Consider the following 23,170-nt stretch of genomic DNA (forward strand, 5'->3'; position numbering starts at 1 on the left):
TTTGAAATTTTTTAAAAAGTCATACAGGGTGTTCCAAAAAATTGGGAAATTTCTTAACCACGATTCTGCTTAAACTGCTTGACGTAAAAAGCTTATTTTTGGCAAACGAATTTTTCGAAAGTCAAATTCCAACGAGATGAAACTACCGCTGAAATATTACTAAGTTATATAATAATATCGCCATATTGTTTTTTCTCATGCTGACATAAATGTGAGAAAATTTTATCCAGTTTGTATGTTAATGGAAATTCTTGCTTTGCTTTATCATCACCATGACAAATGATTAATACGACGCGAACGAAGTCGCTGGTACACGCTAGTTTATATTATATAAGGAAAGCCTATATAGGTGCTATTTTTTGTTGATACTACAATACTATCGTTTTACCCGATTTTCATAATTTTTTTATCAAACTGTATATGAACATATCAACTTTTTCATAAACTCAATTTTTTTTATAAACTTTAGTATTTGCCTATTATACATGTTTAATAGAAAGGTTGTTTTTTACCCTAAGTTTAAAACACCTTGTGCAATAATTTCATGAGTAATAATAATAGCTCCCGTATATAGCGTTTAATGCCTTGGGAGTAGCAAGGTACAGCTTGCCATACTAGAGCCGTTCGGTATACAAGGAAGGTAATGTAGCTAGCACTACGCTTCAACCGCCTATTATTACCTCAGGATTGTGAAATCCCAAGTACTCATTTAAGGCTGAGTCGACCTAGGTACCCAAACTATTTTTATTTTAATAAAAATAGTCGGCTGATGAAATGCCGGGTGTGGGATTCGAACCCACTACCTTGAGATTGGTAGACGAGAGCCTGTACCTCTACGCCACCGGGCACCTTTAATTTCATGAGTAACTTTTCCTAAAATATTATTTTTCAATCCATGTCTCCTGAGCATTTTCTTTTTTGACTCATGTCAACACATGCCTTGGTTAATTTTTAACAGCGAAATGAACTTGCCACCAACAGTTTGCAATTTTTTCAACTATCAATATTTTTGATATTATTTTTAACATCACGAGGTGAATTTGGTAACTATTGACACCGATTGGAACTCCTTATTAAAATTTAAAAAACCTTAAAAAGTAAATAAAATAAATGCCTTTATTGTCAAAAAATTTTACAATTTGTAGACAAAGGTAAAGTAAACAAACAAAGTAAACAAACAAGGTATACAAATAAACAAACAAAAGATAATACAAAACATTATACAAATAATATTGTCAGTCTTATTATTATTAATAAGTAAAGATAAGGCTTGGTTTTAATAAATATTAGTAACATTAACAACCCCCCCCCCTTTATGTACTTAAACTCAGTGGCGGCTCGTTGTTATTATTGTACGGAGGTCAATATCTAAAAATATTGCGTCGATTTTTTTTAAGATGCGACCAAATTGAATTGGTTTCTTACAAGGTACTTGTACGTTTAGTTAAAGGAAAATAAATCTAAAAATAAATACAAGTTATGTTAAAATGAAATCTACCTAACCTAATTTACACAAATTTTCCACGGTAGGATTTAAAAGACACTTAAATAATAATGTCACAAAAATATAAATACATATATACACATACACATTTCTAAAAGTTTTATTTCACATTTGTTTATATTTTAAGTCAATTCTTTCTATAAACGTTTTTCGAAATTTAAGCAATTGTTTTCTTTTAACCTCACGATTTTATAAACTAAACACCATAATATGTTGTCTATTTGAAAATATCTATTCCAGAATCAGTCAACAAGAGTTCATCATTTATCCAGAACCAGAAAATTATGAATTATTACCTACACAAATTTCTAAATAAATTTGAGTTTTTATAAACACCCAACCTGCCCAAACGGCGAAATTTTTCCAGCGAAATGACTGAAATCCTGTAATATATTTATATACCTACAAATAATAATGGACTCGATATTTTTTTATCAACTATATTGATTCTCAACTAATAAACAATATTACAAATTACAATAATAACACGCTGGTTTCTAGACAAAGATAAAAAAACCGACACATTTTATGTCGTCTGTGAGTAAACTACCAAATACAAATCTATATAAAGTTGCCTACCTTACAAATCCTTTTATGAATGACGCGGTCAATGGCCAGTATAAACTATATCTATCGCACCCTTAACCCATTATATTTTCTATACGTAGTATACCTTACCTTCCCAAGCAACACAGATAGTTCCAAATCCCTTAGGTTTAAGACTGGCTACGAAAACATAGTTGCTGGGTGCACCCTGTTACCTAATTTGTCACTATATCCGGTAATACTCCTGCAAAGTATTTTTGGATAGTATCTGTTACCACCCTGTTACTAGTCATTTGGAATTTAAACACCCAAAATTAAGGTAGCAAATGGGTTGTTGCGTCTAGTAACTGGGACTACGCAAATCCTTTCATTGTTACCACTAAGTGGCAAAATCTACATAGTGACAATAAATACGGATCGGCTACCAGCCTGTGCTACTAAAATGGGTGTATGACGTACTTGTTACTATATAGTCCCATGCTTAGTCGCAGAATAGTCGCAGTACCCTATATTTTGGGTCTTAACGTTACGAGGCATTTGGGTACTAATTGTTGGTCCCAAAATAGTAGCTGCGACTATGGTTTGTTAGTATAAAGTAACGGGTACAATACTCCTATTGACGTCTTGCTACTATAAAGTTGTGGAAACTAAAAAATATTTCTTTAAAGTAGCAGATCGCGTATTTACCCATCCTGTCCGTTACCACAAGAATAAAGATCAATAAAACTGTTTGTTCACTGCGCTGCTAGTGGAACTTCCTAGATAAGTTCACCAGGATAAAGGGTTTATTGGATTAAATTTAGAGAAGTATGACTGGGCTTTGATATGACAATAAATGATTTTAAATTTATTTTTGAAAATTCATATACATATTATTATGTATAATTGTCGTATTTTCTATATATTTGTAAAGTTCTTATAGCTGCATTTTTCTAGGAATGTCGAGTTGGTGACTACTGATGAATTTAAAGATAAAACAAAGCTCAGAGAAGAAAGTAACATAAGTCAGGAACTAAGGCATTGGCCATTAAAACACCAAATTAGCCACATTACTTTAACAGATTTACTTGGTATACTAAAAAATAAAGGCTGAACATCATTGCCAGGAAACAGCAGGACTTTATTGAGTACACTGAGATATTGTGCCATTGTTCCAATGGGAAATGGAGAATTTTGGTACTATGGAATAAGGAAGATTTTAGTAGCACGTTTATCCGAAGAGACCAACCGCAATGGGTGTCTCTAATTTTTAATGTTGACGGCTTGCCTCCATTTAAGAGTTCCCCATTAGAATTTTGGCCGATACTCCTAAAAATGCATGAATATCCTTGCGATCAACCCATGGTGGCAGCTATTAATTGTGGCGAGTCAAAAGCTCCATTACAAGAATTTTTACATGAACGTACATTTTGTAACAGAATTAAATGAGATTTTGGAGACTGGAATTGAAGTAAATCAGATTAGGGCGAAAGTAAAAATTCGATTTTCTCATTCATCATTTTTTTTATTCAATTGTTTTTGGTCACTTCATGTTTCACCGGAAAAGACAATTTTTGATTGTTAAATGGCACCCTCAATATTTTTTTGCTTAGTTCAATAGAAAATGACACTCTGAATAGAATGACATATCATAATACGACATTTTCTCATATGGTTTATTTGAAATTGTAACATCGGTTCTTAACGGAAATTTGACTCGAAATATCAAGTGTATGGTACCAAATTATTCGTAAAAATGCTTTTTTCAAATATGATAATAAGTCATCCTCGTTCCATTTGAAAAAATTGAGATATGATTAAAAACACAATTTAGGCATCTTTTAACCAGTCAGGACAAGACACGAAACACATTAAACGATCAAATATATTTTTCCAAGGCTCCTAGATAAAAAATTAGTGTTCTTATATAGTTTTGAGATGAGAGGTAGGCGGAACTTTATAGAAACATATGGAACTATATTGTCACAAAATGCCTGATTGTCCGACTTTTTGGCTGTTCAAAGTAACTTTCTAGTTCCAGTAGTTACCATAGTGTACAAAATTTAAATACATTTAAGAATAACAAAGTTCCGAAGTAGTAGCCGATACTACAAAGTAACTTTTGAGTAGTAACAACTTAATCACTGGAAGTAGCGGATCTTTTAAAGTAAAAAATGCGTAGTCCCTGCTACTTCATAGGGAAGACCCTAACTTTATCGTAGCGAAGTGTGCGTCAGCCATTTTTTAATGTCAGACATTTTTTAATTAAATTTATTTGTTAATATATTTTCATTTTTTCTTTATTTTCCCAAGTTTTATAGTGCTTTAAGCATTTATTTTTCCAATTAGAACTCGAATACACTTTCGTTCATTGCGAAATATTATTTTTAATATTTTTGATATTATTTTTTGTTCCGAAATATCTACAAAATTGAATTAATTCGAAGGCGCGTTAAAATATTTCCATCTAACTCGGTAATATTTGTCAGTAAAGTGACGTGCGTTATTATATTAGTCCTGGAAGTGTCCGAAATACGCGATTCAAAACCATCATTTTCCTCATAAACATAACACGCCATTATTAACTTAATTTTAACATGGCCATGCACCGCGGCTGTCATATCATATTATTATTTTATTTTAAAACGTTTTTTAAAAGTAGAGGTCGCTAGAAGAATGTTTTGCTACTATATAGTAGCAGTTACCACGCGGCTACGTAGGGGCGACCAGGCCGCTACGTAGCAGGATAGTGGCCGCTACTACCCTTTCACTTTATAGTTACGAAATATAGTGGCAGCGTTAGTCCTGGGACCACCCGGTATTCTACCCCGTTACCCTAAATTCTTCCCCATTTTAGTAACAGTTACGTGGCGGCAACGTAGCCGTCGATAGTGGCAGTCTACTTGATGGACGCTTTTGTAGTCCCAGGAACGTACCTGCTACTATCTGTGTTGCTTGGGTTGTTGGCGTCACGAGCCGCGGCACTTGGAGTTTAATACGTGTAAACATAGCGGGAACGAAGGACAAAATGAAATTTTGACCGGCAGTAGATAAAACGGGTAAAATAATGTTTTCAAGCAAAAATTGGATAAATTGGGAATAGTTTTGAATATTTTAGGATGAAAAGAATTGATTTACAAAAAGTATAATTTAAATAAGTTTTTCTAATTTTCTCCTGATTTTTTTGGGGGGCATTGACAATTTGACCTCATGATTAAGCCGTCACTGCTTAAACTACAATACACCACAAATCATATTTTAATTACTTTTGATGTATATTTTACTAAAAATATCAGCATTACTATCAAATGAATGTTAATATGAATATTGTGTGTCTATAATGATCTGATCTGTTGTGATTGGTGAAAAATAAGTTCTCTATCATAAAAAAATCTATTATTACTAATTATTAAATAGATCATTTGCCACGATCTCACCAGTTCTTCACAAACTATTCTAGAAAGAGTTCCAAACAGATTTTATGGTTGATATTATAATAAAATACTCGAATATTTGTATTTTTTTACTCAGGCATGTCATTGGTTTAAAAATGTCTGAGTGTATTATTGCTTTCTGACGTGATATTTTTAAATTAGTCTCAGTTGTGTTATGTATTTGTTGTTGTTTGCTGTGTTTATTGCTGTCTAACATTTTATTTGTTTGAAATTGTCAGGATTTATTATTGTGTTCTGACATCATTCTGACATGATACTTATGAATTATTGGTTTCACTGCAATATTGTTGTGTGACATTGTTTAATTTCTTTGAATATAATATCTTCTTTATGTCTCATTACTCTCAAGTATTTTAATTATTTTCAATTAGCTAGAGACTTTGTACTTCCGCAAAAAGTATTGAGAGATAAGATGATTAGATATAAGTATATGTTTATAAAAATACCAAAATTAAATGTTATAGTTAGATGGTCGTAGATAGCTCAGTACAGAAAGGGTAATAAACATGTCTAAATATCTGTTGATTAGCATTTTCTTCATTCTAATGAAATTGACAATCGGAGGCCCTACAGTGACCATTCCTCAAGGAACTTTGGAAGGCAATAGAGCGCAAGACATTGATGGAAACCAATTTTTCAGATTTTTAGGGATTCCATACGCCAAGCCACCATTAGGAGATCTCAGATTTAGAGTAAGATTAAAATATATTCTAAATAAATGAAATGAAATCAATGATACTGAAATTAACTATTTTTAAGGAACCTGAATCGGCAGAGTCTTGGAGTGGAGTAAGAAATGCAACTGTGGAAGGGAGTTCTTGCGTGCAACTAAGTGGAGGTTCCGAGGATTGTTTGTATCTGAATGTTTATACCAGAGATGTAAGTTTAATTTTACGTATAAGAGTTTGATTGGATTTTGTATTTTACATATTACTGTTTTGCAAAAATACCTTTTTTTATTATTTAGATTTTTCACTAATTGGAGAAAAACACAGATTCTTTATATATCAAATTTAAATTATTACGCTATATTAGGTTTTCTACTTGCAAGAATTTTCAAACATAGCAATACTTTTCAAGCCACTTTGTATTAGAGGACTAAGTGGTTTGGTTTGATTTGGTTCTAAAACCCCTATAAAAAACATTATCTATGAAAAAATGTAATATTATATTACTTAAAAAAATGCTTTTTGAAATTAAGATAAAAATAACAAAAAATAGGTTCTGAAAGTAACAAAGCATCCAATAAACTACCAATTCAAAGATAAGTTAATATTTATATTTAAAATATGGTATCTGACACAATTCGTCAAAATAACGCTCTTTTTATTGTTCTTTTCAAACATCGCGTTTTGTAAGATAACTCTACATATTTTTTAACAGCTACCGGAAAATTCAACTGAACTCAAGCCAGTGATGGTATGGATCCACGGAGGCTCCTTCACATCGGGTTCTGGTTCTCCTACAATCTACGGTCCAGAATTCATTCTAACCGAAGATGTAGTAGTTGTTTCCATCAATTACAGATTAGGACTTCTCGGTACATATTTTATTTACAACGCTTTTAATTGTTGATATTTTTATTTACGTTTTCAGGGTTTATTAGAAATCCTGATAATGTGACAATATTTGGTGAAAGTGCTGGTTCGGTATCAGTTCACTATCATGTACTTTCTCCTTTATCGAAGTAAGAAATCATTAGTTTGAATGTTTAAATGAGGATAATATCTATGCAGATTTTTTCATACATTTTTATTTCTGTATATTTCAATGCCTCAAATCACTAAGTTTAGAATTCACTACATTACTACAATATCTGAGTATATCTTCTTCTTTTATAAACGGTTTATTACATGCGGAAATGTGTTGGTACACGGACGGATTCAAGACCGAAAAAGGATCTGATGCAGGAATTTACTGCAAGACTGACATCTACAACAGTCTTGGAAAACACACATATGTCAATCTTTTAAGTCTGACTAAGTTGTTTCGCACACAGTATTTTTCGTTACTTTCTGTGGTCATATTGAAATATGTTGTAGCTATAAAAAATAGATATTATACATAGACTGCAATGTTATACATAGGTTGTGCAAAATTATATCCTATGATCGAAAAAAAACGGCGGCGGCGTCCAGTTGACTTGAAAATGAACATCAATGACAGTCCCCATATAAATTGATATATAAAATGACAGCGATTTTTAGGGTTCCGTATCCAAAGGGTAAAAATGGAAACCCTATTACTAAGACTTCGCTGTCCGTCCGTCTGTCACGAAGGTCTATCTTATGCACCGTTATAGCTAGACAGTTGAAATTTTTACAGATAATATATCTATGTTGCCGCTATAAGAACAAATACTAAAAACAGAATTAAATAAATGTTTATAAATAAAAAAGTACTTTCACTAAACATTATCTTTTAAGTAAGAATTTTACATAGAATCTTTCCTCGGTTTTACATAGAAGAAGTCCTCGGTGGCCGCGTAGTTTAAAGCGTTAGGACTGTGGTTGGGACTTTACACTGCTATGACGTTGGAGCCGTAGGAAGGCAGGTTCGAATCCTAGTCAAGGCGGCTTTTTTTTAATCGTTTTTTTTTATTTTTACATATGTATTTTTACTTTTTACATATTTATTATTGATTAAGACAATTTTAGTAATGTGTTTCTTCATTTTTTTTTAAATTACTTATACGCGCATTCAAAATTTCAGCTAAATCGGAAAAACAGTTTATAATAATATAGTGTCTAATGTTGAATAGATAATGAATGGTACTGAACCCTTGGTGCGCGAGTCCGACTGGCACTTGACCAATTTTTTTTTCGATCATATTGTATATTGATATATACCTTAGGTAGGTATTGGAAATATGTATTTTATGTATTTTATACACATAAACTTTCACAAATTTGGATTCTTTTTTCTTTTATATTAATTATAATCCAGTTTTAAGGCAAATATTACTTACAGGGGATTATTCCAGAATGCAATTTTACAAAGTGGAGCTGCATTGGACAGTAGGGCTGACGGTTCTGACCATGATACTATAGCTTTAGCCCAATTGTTATACCCACTAAGAACAATAACATCAGAAAGTGAAGCTCTCGATATATTTCAACAACTATCTGCCAGTTCTATACTTATCGCACAAACTTTATTGCTTTTGGTAAGATTTTTATACAAGTCCCACTCTTTTGTCAAGATGCAGTGAACCACAGACAACCTAAACAGACGCGACAAACAATGCAAATGTGAAAATTACATTTTGGCGAATGCGCCAAGCTAATTTTTCCGTTAGATTTATCATATAGGCGAATTTTACAGCGGACCAGCAAAGTAACCTCCATTCGTTTCCTAAGAAGCCACGCCTCCTTTGTGAAGAAAAGATAGGGAATTTTGTATTTCAGAATCAAATAGAGATGACTTTAATTTCATTAGTTTTTTTTTCAATTTTTGATTCATTAGTTTTTTTTCAAAATTTGAACAATCACAATAATTAATAATAATTAAAAAGCTTAAACCAAACCAAACCAAACCAAATCAAATATTTTGATGCTATGCGGTAGTTTCGCTACTACATAATAGAGGGCGATAAATTTAAAAGAAAACAGTTTTCTACAAACGAAATTTAAAAGGATTTTATGCAGTGTTGCCATTGTGTAATTCATATTGTAATACTTCCTGATAAAGCTTACAGCTTAGCTTAAATTTGCTACATCATTTAAACGTATTAATATAGATCAGAGCTCTTTTTTCAAACGTGCCATGTTAGTTGGAGCCAAATCTTACGAGCTGAATTACAATCACTTTGTAACGTTTGATTGTAATTGAATTTCCTGGCGTTCGATTGGACTTATACTTGGTATAGTAAGTATCTTCGGTGACATTGTAATATGAGGGTACTATGATACATATAAAGTGGTACCTTAATATAGTACCATATTACGATACCACTTCCTGACGTTCGATTGGGCTCATATATTTGATTATACTTGCGTATTTTTGATGACATTGCAATATTATGGTACCATGAAGCATATCAAGGGGTACCACAATGTAGTACCATATTACGATACCATTTCCTGGCGTTCGATTGGTCTTAAACTTTGTATACTACGTGTGTTCGGTGACACTGTAATATGATGGTACTTTGATGCATATAAAGTGGTACCTTCTATAGTACCATATTATGATACCACTTCCTGACGTTCGATTGGACTTATATTTGATTATACTTGCGTATTTTTTGACATTGCAATATTATGGTACCATGAAGAATATCAAGGGGTATCACAATGTAGTACCATATTACGATACCATTTCCTTTCGTTCGATTGGGCTTAAACTTTGTATGCTACGTATGTTTGGTAGTACCATATTATGATACCACTTCCTGACGTTCGATTGGACTTATATTTGATTATACTTGCGTATTTTTTGACATTGCAATATTATGGTACCATGAAGCATATCAGGGGTTACCACAATGTAGTACTAAATTACGATACCATTTCCTGGCGTTCGATTGGTCTTAAATTTTGTATACTACATGTGACCGGTGACATCGTAATGATCGGTGACAATGTACTTTGATGCATATAAAGTGGTAACTTCTATAGTACCATATTATGATACCACTTCCTGACGTTCGATTGGACTCATTTGATTATACTTGCATATTTTTTATGACATTGCAATATTATGGTACCATGAAGCATATCAAGGGGTACCACAATGTAGTACCATATTACGATACCATTTCCTTTCGTTCGATTGGGCTTAAAGTTTGTATGCTAGGTATGTTCGGTGACACTGTAATATGATGGTACTATAATATATATAAAGTGGTACCTTCTATATAGTACCATATTATGATACCATTTCCTGACGTTCGATTGGGCTCGCTCATATTTGATTATACTTGCGTATTTTTGATGACATTGCAATATTATGGTACCATGAAGCCAAGAAGTACCATAATGTAGTACCATATTACGATACCATTTCCTGGCGTTCGATTGGGTTTAAACTTGGTATATACTACGTATCTTCGATGACATTGTAATATGATGGTACTATGATGCATATAAAGTGGTACCTACCTATAGTACCATATTACGATACCATTTCCTGGCGTTCGATTGTGCTTTAATTTGGTATACTACGGATCTTCGGTGACATTGCAATATTATGAAGCATATCGAGTGGTACCATAATAGAGTACAATATTATGATATCATTTCCTGTAGTTCGATTGGGCCAAAATTTGGTATACTTGCGTTTCTTTATAAAGATTTGTTTAATTAATAATTATAATTTATTTTAGGAATTTTAATTTATTGTACGATGTCGTGACAGCAACTTTTATGCCGAACTAATATTAATTATTGTACCTGTGTCACTTTTTAAAATCTATCTAGGTAGGTCTATATAAATAACGTGGTAAAAACAGAAGAAATTTGTTATTATAGTATTTTTTTAGTCAATTAACATTTTTTATACTGTATTTTAATAAATTATTTCCATTATTATTAAACGTATATTTCATTACTAACGTTTCAGCATTAATAAATATCACTATCAATCGCCCTGTATATTATTAATTTTAAAGGTAATTAAAGTTATTTTCTTAGTTAACATTTAAAACTATTTTAAAAGCCAAACAAATAATTAATATAAGTGTATCTGACAAGAAACGAAGAATAGAAAGAAATTATTATACACCAGAAAAAGAATGGGATGTCAATTAAAGTCTTTTTGAATTTGGCAACTGTGCATATTTAGCCGAGCTTCAAGGTTGGTCAAGGCCGTCGACGTGCCGTCGATCCAAAACCGAAAATTGAAAATTTCCAATTATATTCTGATTATGATATTGTCGCGCCATCTAGTATTTTATTTGTGCAATTTTAGCTCTTTCATTTCGAGTATTTTTCTGTTGCGTAGCTAGATATTCTGTGATCAAAGGCAAGGTTAAAGGCGAGAAAGAACGAAAGAAATGGAAGCTTAGGCACAGGCTTAGGGAAGGGAGGAGTGCGGGAACGATTTGAAATCACCTAAGGAAATCACCACGACTGTTTGTTTGGTTGAATATTTCGCCTTCATCGACGGTATCGCCGCCCTGGCGTTGCACTTCCGAACATGGGTCTTTTTGAATACAAAATTTCCTATAAGGTGTCGCATCTGTTTAAGTTAGATTGTGAGTGAACAAAATTTTCATAGCCCTCTTCGTTTCTGAGCTACAGGGTCTTTTTGAAAATTGTGCAATTTCGGACACCTCCTGTATCTCTGTTATTGTTAAAGGTATCTCTCAGGTGAAAACTGTTTATTGTAGAACTTTTTACGTAGAATACAATGGCGTAGTCTGTTATTCTACTAAAATAATATTTTTAAAGATATAAACTAAAGTTATGTTTTCTTAAATGGAACACCCTGTATATTTATAAATTATATAATCTGGCTTGTTCTAAGCTTCTCAAAAATATATATCACTCTATATTTATCTTCATTATTTACTGCAATATTTAAAAACTTTTATTATAATATCATATTTATTAGTAGGACATGATTGATAATAAAAGAAACTAAAGAATTATTAAAAGTATACTGCTATCTGTCTCTTGTTTTAATTTAGGAGCCAGTAATAAATTCTTTATATTTATTAGGGAAACTTAACTCTCTACCGCTATTTGTAAATCCTGGAAGCTTTTAGTTTTACCTTTTTTTAATCATACCGGAACTTTTAGATATTTCTTTAGCCTTGAATTTACTTGAAATATACAGTCAGCAAGATGGGGCTCCCCCTCACAACTTTGAAAATATTAGAATTTTGTTAAATAATTATTTCTCAAATCAATGAATTGGAACAAATGGATCCATTTGATGACCTCCCTGATTCCGGGATTTCTGATTTTGGGGATTTTTGAAATATAAAATAGATCGTGGCAACTACAACAATTTCGAACACTTGGAAAATGCTTTAATAATGCAATCTTTTAGATATTTTTTGTAAACCCATCCCGTTATAAAAAAGAGAAAAATGTATTCAGAGATTCAATGGCAACAGTTCAAAAGTAAAATATGTCAATCCCAAATAAAATTTGAATACGTGTATGACTATTTTAGTAAATATCATTTTGATTTTTTTGTTATTTATCACGGCCCACTAATAAAAAAAATGATATATTTTAAATATTGCAGTAAATAGTGAAATAAGTTTAGAGTGATATATATCTTTGAGAAGCTCATAGTAGAAAGCGGATCATATGATTTATAAATATACAGGGTGTTCCATTAAAAAAAAATAACTTTAGTTTATATTTTCAAATATATTTTTTCCGTAGAAATACGCCACTGTATTCTACGTAAAAAGTTCTACAAGAATCAGTTTTCATCTTCTCGATATCATCCATAATAACGGAGATACGGGGGCTGTGCCAAATTGCAAATTTTTCGAAAAGACCCTGTAGCCCAGAAACAAAGAGGGCTATGAAAATTTTGTTTACAGCATCTTTCGTTTGGCAAAAAATTGAGATAGGTTTGTGTAAACCGCATCCTCCTATCTTTACTAATAACGGAGATACCGTATGATTTGAACGAAAATGGGACACCCTGTACAATAAATTGTTTATTTTATTTTTATTCAATAATTCAATTAATTTCAAGCAATTCAAAAACCACTTGTATTTTAGAATGAAACTTTTGGTTCGACGAAGAGTCTCGGATTATCAATAGAACCACAATCACCCACTACTTTTATATCTAAGAGCCCCATCGAGATTATTACTTCTGGAGAATACAATCAAGTACCGTTAATAATTGGTTACAATAACAGGGAAGGTTAGTGAAAGTAATAAACATAATACACTGTCTACAGGAAAATAACACTGGTTTACTACAGTAAACCAAAACATTTTACTTAAAAACTAAAAATTACCACATGATCGAAAAAAAGGCGCCCAGTTAACATGAAATGACGATCGATAGTTTTGTTTCATGTTAATAATAGTCTGAACTTGAGCACAAAAACGTTTAAAAATTTGCGAAAACCAAATTCAAGCAGAATTTCGCTCAGGTCACACATGCCGACATGCTTACAGAAATCGGGTTAGCCTGTGCAAAAGAACTGAGAGTCTGTGTAGGGCTTTAACACTGTGATGTTTAAATTATTTTGCTACACTGTCATGCATAAAAAATTACTAGCTTTTTCCCGCGACTACGTTCGCGTTACACCTCGAATCGTTCATGCATGATTTAAATGATTGTTTACTTCTTTATAGATAGAGGTAGTGAGCCTGACAAATGCACTACTTAAACTATGTTTTTAAGTTTTAGAGCTACTCGTATTTCACATGAAAGTTAGAAGTCGTCGATTTTCTGGGTATTATACAGGGCGAGTCTTGAATAAGTGCAAATATTTTCAAGGCTGGTAGATCTCGATAAAAAAACATATTTTCTCTTTACTGTTTTAAGTCCAAAATAACCGAGTTATTTTACTTTAAAAATTTAAAAAAAAAATATTTTTTGTTTAATTTTTTTAACTACTGGAGCTTTTCGGCCTTTTCTGTCTGGTAAATGTAATCCACTACCTATGTTGCCATATTATCAAGAAATTGTGGTTGTTAACTAAAAACTAAAAAAAATCCAAAAGGATTTTTAAAAAAAATATTTAATTTTACTGTCTAAGAGGATGAATTTCCTAAAATCGCTTTGTGCAGCTAATATGCTAATGTTTAAACGAACCTTTGTGCTAATATTTATGTATCTAAAGCTGGTGGTATGAGCTTATCCCTAAAATATCTAAATATTTAAAAACTTGATATATAACACAAAACATCCCCCTTTAGAACTTCGTCTGTCATGTTAAGAAATAAAAGTAAATAATAAAGCGCCTCTCGTGTTTGTTCGCACTCAAAAAATTTCAATTATGCCTGTATATATTTTTAATATATTTTTTAAATTTACATTTTTTAATTGTAAAGTAATATATTACATTTAAATGGAATATATTACATAACAATTATGTTAATTGCAGGATTACAAGCTTGTTTTCTAACATTTTTTAAATAAAACGAATTATAAAATTTCAATATATGTATATTTGTCGTAGGTATGAAAAAAGTAAAATATAAAATGGACAAACGCTTACTTACATTGCAATAAAACTTCCACTTTTAGTTTTGCAATCTAAACGCAATATTTCTATTTCACAAATAAAAATATCCGACAACACTAAAATCACTGAAACTTCCGCAGCTGACAACGAAAACTGAAAAATATAACGGCACTTTTTGTTTTGGACCTGCATATCAACATTACGCTGTACTATTATGTGTTTATTGTTGAAATAATATAAAATATCTAAATATAACTTGTAAATTTTAATAGTTTAACATGATTTTAACTACTTTTGACAATAACATTTTGTTATCAAGATGACATTTTAGACGGCAACTGACATATATGTCATAATATTTGAATCTTAAATATGTATGTAATATAATTTAAATTACTATAATGCAACTTTATACTAAGAAAACATTTATATATTCACAAAAACAACAAAAAAGTGTAATAATATAGTTTGAAAACAATGAATATTTAATTAAAATTGAAAAAGTTAAGCGCGACCCCTTGTGTCAAAATTAGATGATTAAATTTTCGCAAGTTTTACACCATTTGATGACCGGTGGCGCCTCTAGTGTTTGTTCGGGCAGTTGGGCTTTTACTCCCGCTTATGGCCATTAAAGAAAAAGTTCTAAAGGGGGATGTTTTGTGATATATAATCTAACTGACACTCCACTGACAATGACAAATAATTTATTTCTGGAGGTATTGTGTGAAGGTGTTTTTCAGGTATGTTTTTGATATTTAGTCATTTTACACAAAGAAATAGCCATTAAACAATATAAAAATACTTCATAACAAATCTAGACATATATACCTTTCATTTAAAAAAAGAATCATCAGGATTGGTGAAGCGGTTTCGGCGGGATGGATGTAACAAAAAAAAACCTTAGAGCTTTTATGTATGGATATGGATATATGGATATGGATGGATTTTGCATTGTTCAATATTCACCTTATGAGAGATTTTAGTTGAAAAAGAAGAAAACTGTTATATTTTCTTTTTAAATCAAGGGAGTACATTTTAAAGTAGATTGAGATAATAGTCCTTACTGTTTTACTGATGACGATTTTTAATAATAATTTCAGTAATGAAATTAGATAATACGTACCGTATAATATTTCTTTTTATCAACTAGCTAACAAATTGACCTAAGCATCTTGAACTCCAATCGATTTGACAGCTGTTTTCTTTTTATTTGGTCTTCATATTTGATTTACATTTCAATTTAAAGTATTTTCTATATATTTCAATATCTTTCTAGATTTGAATACGTTATTTTCCAATTATTTTCCTTTGAGTTTCTATTATAATGTTTAGTATGTCAATTATTTGCAGTGAACATCAATTAATATAAATAAGATATCAGCGTGCCTGGGGTAAGCTGTCAATTGTGAAGAATGACGAAGTGCTTTAATAGATATTTACGATACAAGCGAGTTAACAGCATCATTAAGCGGCCCATACATTATCAAACAAATTGCGCAACAAAGCGATGCGCAACGTTGCGTTGCAGAACTGATTCAGCGATCCATACATTATCAAACAAGTTGCGCAACAAAGCGATGCGCAACGTTCCGTTGCACAACTGCATCACCCTTGCACTTAGTAAAATTTTGATCAAACTTTTTATTAACAGTTGTGCATTGTTTGAGAAACAATCATGTCCTCAATTGCCATTGCATGAATTATTATCGTATATACCCTAGATAATGTCAATGATACCAAAAAACAAAAAAAGAAAACAAAGAATTTGGATGAAAGAACTAAAAGAACTAAAATATTGCACAACGAAGCGCAACACACATACATACACTACACAACGCGCTGCGCAAACGCCTGTTGCACAAAATAATTCCAACATTCTTGAAACTTACCAAACAATTGCGCAACGCATCAAACGTTACCATACATTGGCAACTCGTTGCGCAACAGCCTGTGTTGTGCAATTTGTTTGATAATGTATGGGCCGCTATAAGATACGCGTGTGAAAGTTAATAGTAGGTAGCACGAGTTGTGTAACCACACAAGTATCTTAATGGAGTTAACTCGCGAGTGTTGTACAATATTTTATCTACTAGTCTAACTATAAAAACACACAATGAATTTTAAAAATTATTGTACTTAACTACATAATATATACCTATCCTAAAAATCAATTACCTTAATACCTATGCTTAATACCTTTGTTCAAATAACACCATGCATGGCAATGTCAATATGACAGTAAATAATATTGATGTCACTAGTTTAAAAAATGAGCGATTCGGAAAGTATTCCCTCTGACATTGAAGAAGGGGCATTCAGAGCCATTTCTGGATTGCTTCCAGCAAGATCGAAACAGAAGTATGAATATACATACTCAAGTATGAAAAATGGTGCACCGAAAAAAAAGTACACAACTATGGAAATGAAAAGGTACTCATAACATATTTTTCCAATTTAGTGCAAAATAAATGTTTTACAAAATATTTTTTTCTCTTTGGTAGTCATCTAAACAAGGAGTGCGGTAATGAAAATGCCTGAGTTAAGAGTTGCTTAACTCACTGACGGTAGTTAAAATATTAATTACTATATCTTTTTTCGGTGACTCTTTTTTTCAGTATCTTAATAGTTGTTCTGCTATAGGGCGGAGACAAATCCAACACACAAAATTAGAGAGCATTAAAGCGGTTCCGCCGTTCTTGTGATATAAATGGTGTAACTAACTCGACTTTCCAGAAGTTTTTTTAAGATAACTCGACTTGTTTGATTTATATAAATTTACTTATAATATTTACATATTACAATGATACATAATTTTTTAGGAATTCTGTTTAATGATCTAAGAAAGAAAGCAGGTTTTGACGCGAAGCCAGAATACTTTGTACCTCACAATGTTGACTTCTATGGTAATCATACCGACAGACAGTACTACGTAGATAAAATTCAGGAAAAATATCTATCGGGACCAAACGATGACGATAACGTTATTGCCGTAAGTATACAACCTTTTATATATGTCTATTTTCATTTAGAATCTTTAGATTGAGTCTTACAAGACTTTTTCTTTTTGTTGAAAGTATAGAGATCGTTCGTGTTGCTTATTAGTTACATACATCCACGTCAGTTAATTCGAAAATTAAGTATATTATTTAAGCTTTTAAAACTTTAATTGATCACGTTCTCTAAAAGACAAGCATCATAAATTTATGAAAAAAAATTGGCGCCAGGAGGCACGTATAGCCGCCCATACTTGATATTTTTTTTATCTCAAAAACTGCGACTTTGACTGATTTTGATGTTATTACAAATTTTGTGGCAAATATTATTCCTAATCTTAAATTGAAAACTGCGCTTCGCTAGCTACTGTAATTTTGGAGTTACGATTTTTTTAAATTTTTAACCCCCTCCCATAACCCCTCACCAACTCCCCACCCCCACCAAAAGCTAATAGCCAGATTCTCGGATGCCACAGTATTTCTGTGCCAAATTTGGTTAAAATCGGTTTAGCGGTTTTTGAGTTATCGTGTTAAAGCTGCAGACGGACGGACGGACGGACGGACGGACAGACAGACAGACAGACAGACAGACAGAAAATAACTCATTTTGAGTGAAATTAAAAAAAAAATTGCCAATCTTAATAGCCTACCATACCTGTTGGTATTGGTATTCCCACCATTGTGCATGTTTATCCCCTTTAAGTTTTCGTGGAAAATATCCTTGTAACTTTTGAGTTGTACACCGGTTTTTTCTTACCATCTACACAAGAACGGTAAACTAATAGGATTGCTCATCCTCATAAGACGTACGTTCGCCTCTTCCCGCGCTTCAGCTGACAGTTGTGACGTCATTGTAGCCCTTGTCAAAGCCTTCGTGGCTTTGTCATGATAGTGTGTATTATTAGTTGCCTATGGTAAACTTATAAAAATAACAGCTGAGAAATTTTGAGTTAATTATTTTGTCAATTTTAAATGTGAAAAAGGTGTCTTTAAAGTTTTTAGAGCTATAGAGTGTATAAATACGTTCATTTTGTGTTGTGGATTGTGACAAAGTGCATACTAAGTGCCCACGATTTTGTTTATTAATTATTTTAAAGCAAAATATGGAAGTACTCTAAAAAGAATGCTTGCAAAAGGTGATGCTGGTTAACTGCTGTTCTTAAAAATGCATTATCCGAGTATTTAATACGATTTATACAGTTAATTTTCTATACTGCATACATATAAGATAAACTAAATAATGAACGTTTTGAATTCGGTAACCAATAATGCACGTGTGTGTATTATTGGTTGCCGGATAAGGACTAATAACCATGACAAGGGCTACAATGACGTCACAAAGCGAGTAGTTATCGCATGCACCTGGCGGACACTTTTGGCTGAATGAGCAGTCCTATTAGGTTAACTGTTCTTGCCATCTACACACTTACCGTAAAGCAGAGATTTTGGTAGGCGGTTTTCTTGCATTCTGCAAACGTGACCAGCCCATCTTAAGCGGGATTTTGTAATCATGACTTCAACGCTCTTGCAGTTTTTTCAAGAAACGATACGTTTGAGAAATGGTGGAACCATTTGATTCTCAAGAGTTGTCTAAGGTGCCTCTGTTGCAACTTGTTTAATGCGTTCATGTGTCGGCGGTGCGACACCCAGGTTTCGCCTCCATATAACATGGATTATTACTGCTCTGTACACTGCAAGTTTGATTTTTGTGCTCAAATCATGATTGTAGAAAACGCTATCTTATAATTTCCAGAATGCTCTTGAGACGCTACTAATCCTGTGCTGAATTTCGGAGTCGAAACTGGCCTTTTCCGAAATCAAACTGGCGAGGTAATTGAATTCTGCTACATATTCCAATAGTTCTTCTCCGATTTTTATAGCATTGTTGTGATCTTCGGGGGGAGTGCACATGATTTTAGTTTTATCGATGTTCAGCTTAAGGCCCAAAGCTTCGTATGCCCAGGTATATGTGTTCAACATTTCTTGTAATTGCTGTAGCGTTTTTGGAACTAGAGCGCAACCATCAGCGTATTGAAGTTTTGTGATAAATTTTGTACGTGTTTTTGCCCTAGGTCTTTTTATGTTGAACAGACCGCCGCGCCGGCGGCGTCGTATCTGTATCTAATACCCAATCCTATTTCCTGTAGTTTGCTATCCACTATAATGGAGAGCGCTGGCATAAATATGTTGAATAGAAGAGGCGCTAAGACACATCCTTGCCTAACTCCTGTATTTGTTAGGAAGGGATCACTCAGTGATCCATGATATGACACTCTTGACTTGTTGTTCTTTTGGAGGCTTTTACATACTGCAAGAAATTTGTTGAGTGCTCCAAACTTTTTCATAATTGCCCAAAGTGCATCTTTGTTAACAGAGTCGAAGGCTTTTGTTAGGTCGATGAATGCAACATATAGTTTACACTGCTGCTCTTTTACTTTTTTCTGTAGTTGGCGGACGGACAGTATGGAATTGACGCTAACGCGACGGTGCCACGGTTGGTTCGAAAACCCGTTTGCGATTCTGGGAGGATTTTTTCAATGTGTGAGTGCAGGCGGTTTGTCATAATTTTTGCAATAATTCTCCCCCCGATAACCAGTAGTGAAATTCCCCGGTAGTTTCCGCAGTCTGATGCATTTAATTCTAGATATTTTTAATATACCGGGAACCCCTGTATATTTGTATTGTTGGAATAACTACCTAATATTAATAAAATTGACATATCTTAATTATTCTTGTCCAGTAGTAATGAATGTTAAAATATAGTTAATTCAACTCGAAGTTCTTAACTGCTTACCTTACTACTATAGTAACAACCTAAATAACTACATATTAGTTTTTTTTTTCATTATTTTCATGATTTTAATCTGGGAACGATGGCACATTGCAGAATTAACTATTTTCGAAATACCATTTAAGATTCACAATAATCTCATTTTGTATTTACAGTCCTGTTACAATTTTTTTCCAGATATACAACTATGCATTATTGTAAAAGTTTGATTTATATATTATACAAAAATTAATACAAAAATTATCACAGAAAAGTTAAAGAAAGACAAGTTTTGATCAAAACTTAATTTCTCAAAAGAAAAATCTTTCCAAAGACTCAAAAAAGTGTTTCAAAGTGACTCCCTTCAAAATTCCTCTAAAAATAATTGCACTTTGATTGATAAAAATTGAATATTTATATATTTTAAAGGTGATAACGGATTCTTTCTTTGTGGCTGGAATTATTGGAAGTGCCCAAAATCACGCCCTTACCTCAGCATCGAATGTCTATCTTTATAAAATATCACTGGATACCCAACTGAACTCCATGAAGATATTTTACAATCTCACTGAATATTGGGGTAAGCATATTTGATGGTTTACGTTAAAAATTAATCAAAATTTTATAGAAATTGATAACGCTTTTTTTTTATTTGATTTGGTATATAAAGTTCAATTAATTTCATTTAGAATCAGTAATTTTCTTACAGACTGGCACGAAAAATGGACGCCTTAAAATTGTCATGTATTATAAAGTTTAATATATTTTATTCTAGTTTGCCAATTTTTGATGAATTTCTATCATTTCTATCATCAAAAAACTAAAAAAAAATTAAATCGAAATTTTAAACCTCCTGATACTTTGGTAGAAAATACTTCGATTTAGTAGATTTTTTTTTCATGACATAATGTTTTCTTTTTGTAGGAGCATCTCATGGTGACGATCTAGGATATTTGTTTAAAACCTTATTGACACCAACCATCGAACCTGGCAGCGTAGAAGAAACTAGTTTGAGACGATTGGTCAAACTCTGGACTAATTTTGCCAAATATGGTAATCCCACAACGGATGTAGAGGATGTAGGAATTTCCTGGCCGGCTGTTAGTCCACAACAGCTGAACACTTTACATATTGATGTTGATTTGACAGTAGAAGTCAATCCAGAAAGTGAAACGGTTGAGTTTTGGAAAGAGCTGTTTCAACAGAGTAATATAACCTCTGAATACTTACGTTAAAAAAGAGAAAAGTTTTATTTTGTCTGAATATTTCATATTGAATATATTGTAATTTAAAATAATCCAACATTTAAGAAGTTCTAAAATTATTTTCTTTTTTTATATTATATATGTTAGGGTTAAAGTCCGATGTCCGGTTAATATCGACATTAACAGGTTAATGTTTGGGTTTGGTTATGTTTTTGGTTGTTTTGTTGTGTATTATTCTCCAGATTAACCGGGTAATGTCGACATTAACCGGACATCGGACCTTAACCGTAACATATACATAATGAGATTAATAATGTAGAATAGAATTTACACATTAAAAATAAATATTAAAAAGTGATGTTTTATTGTTCCTGTGTAATGGTCACAGCTTATTCAGGACCAGTTGGTCATAATTGCTTGTTTTAGAGTGTCCGCTTTTACGCCTTGTCAGAGCACCAGTCGTGATCGTTCTTTTAAGCTATGTTGCAATAGAGCTTAAAACTTTAAACCCATCTTGTTACATAAAATAAGCGAATATCTACAAAGGTTCTTAGATTTACATGCAAACATTTTGCATGTAAATGCAAAATAGAGTATGATTTTACATGCATCATAAGTCGGCCAATTGGTTATGAATAGACTGTGATAATGATATTCTTGATCACACATAAAATTAAAAAATATGGACATTTAAATGTAACGCCAGTTATTATCATAAGAAATGTTTCTTAAAAAAACTGGATTCATTGCCACTGGAAAGGTAGTACTAGTAGATAATTAAAAGATATTATTAAAAGTTATAAAATATTAAACGTTATTTATTGTAATGTAGAATGTAACATGTATAGGAGGGGGGGGTGTATCACCTTACAGATCTACTGTGTGTTCCCTTTCCTTGAGTTATAATTCATCGCATAGTGTCAGAGCTTTGAAAAAAGCCAGCATCTGAGACAGTTTTACAGAGGTTAGTTCTCCATCTCCGATATCAGATGTAACAAACTTCATGGCACGAATCCTGTTAAAACCCCTGAGACAATCCGACGATTGTTTTTACTTAAATCAAGGAAAACCTTTGATTTTTCTCGGTCGTAAGTTCTGAGAAATTTCTTCGAGCGTCTTAGACCGTTGGAGGATTGCCGTTCCAGGTTACGGATGGAGTTTTCCAGGTTCTCGAGATCCGTTTTAAGTTTTTTTTTCGACTTGGGAAGCAGAACGGTTCAGGTTCAGTTAGTATAGTGTTCGCTCCTTTTCTAGTTATATCATTTGCTTTTTCGTTGCTTTCTATCCCTTCGTGGGCTAGTAGCCGGAGTAGGCGGACTTTATTATCTTTGCTCAATTTGTTCAGCTTTTCTAGGCATAGTTTGACCAACTTCGAATTGATGGTTCCTGAGTTGATCGGTTTTAATGCTGCTTGACTATCGGATAAGATGGCTATTTCTTGTTTCCGATAGTTCTTCTGTAAGTAGTAGGTTCGGAGTATTTAGTTTTTGGCCTAAATACTAATATCCCTGTCCATGCTTTGTTTTTTGGAAGCATCCACGTTATGGCATGGTCTTTTAAATGCTGAGCAAACTATTCTCTCTTCCTTTTTACTGCTCAATATTAC

At 32.5% G+C, this 23,170-nt stretch overlaps 2 protein-coding genes across 2 annotated transcripts in view; one reads left to right on the forward strand and one right to left on the reverse strand.

The window, feature by feature from the left end:
* LOC115880582 (ras-related protein Rap-1) overlaps positions 1 to 23,170 on the reverse strand; it is a 501,592-nt gene that overhangs the window by 283,254 nt on the left and 195,168 nt on the right. The gene's annotated exons all lie outside the window — the stretch shown is intronic.
* On the forward strand, positions 5,933 to 21,918 carry LOC115880581 (para-nitrobenzyl esterase-like). Its single transcript, XM_030897842.1, has 9 exons — positions 5,933 to 6,176; positions 6,244 to 6,363; positions 6,868 to 7,024; positions 7,081 to 7,171; positions 8,455 to 8,650; positions 13,173 to 13,320; positions 17,416 to 17,585; positions 20,789 to 20,939; positions 21,284 to 21,918. The coding sequence occupies exons 1-9, from the start codon at positions 5,991 to 5,993 to the stop codon at positions 21,592 to 21,594; spliced, it is 1,530 nt and encodes a 509-aa protein (XP_030753702.1). The 5' UTR covers positions 5,933 to 5,990; the 3' UTR covers positions 21,595 to 21,918.

The sequence above is a fragment of the Sitophilus oryzae genome, unplaced genomic scaffold (assembly GCF_002938485.1).
Source record: "Sitophilus oryzae breed Bouriz unplaced genomic scaffold, Soryzae_2.0 scaffold_1639_pilon_pilon, whole genome shotgun sequence".
Taxonomy (NCBI): domain Eukaryota; kingdom Metazoa; phylum Arthropoda; class Insecta; order Coleoptera; family Curculionidae; genus Sitophilus; species Sitophilus oryzae.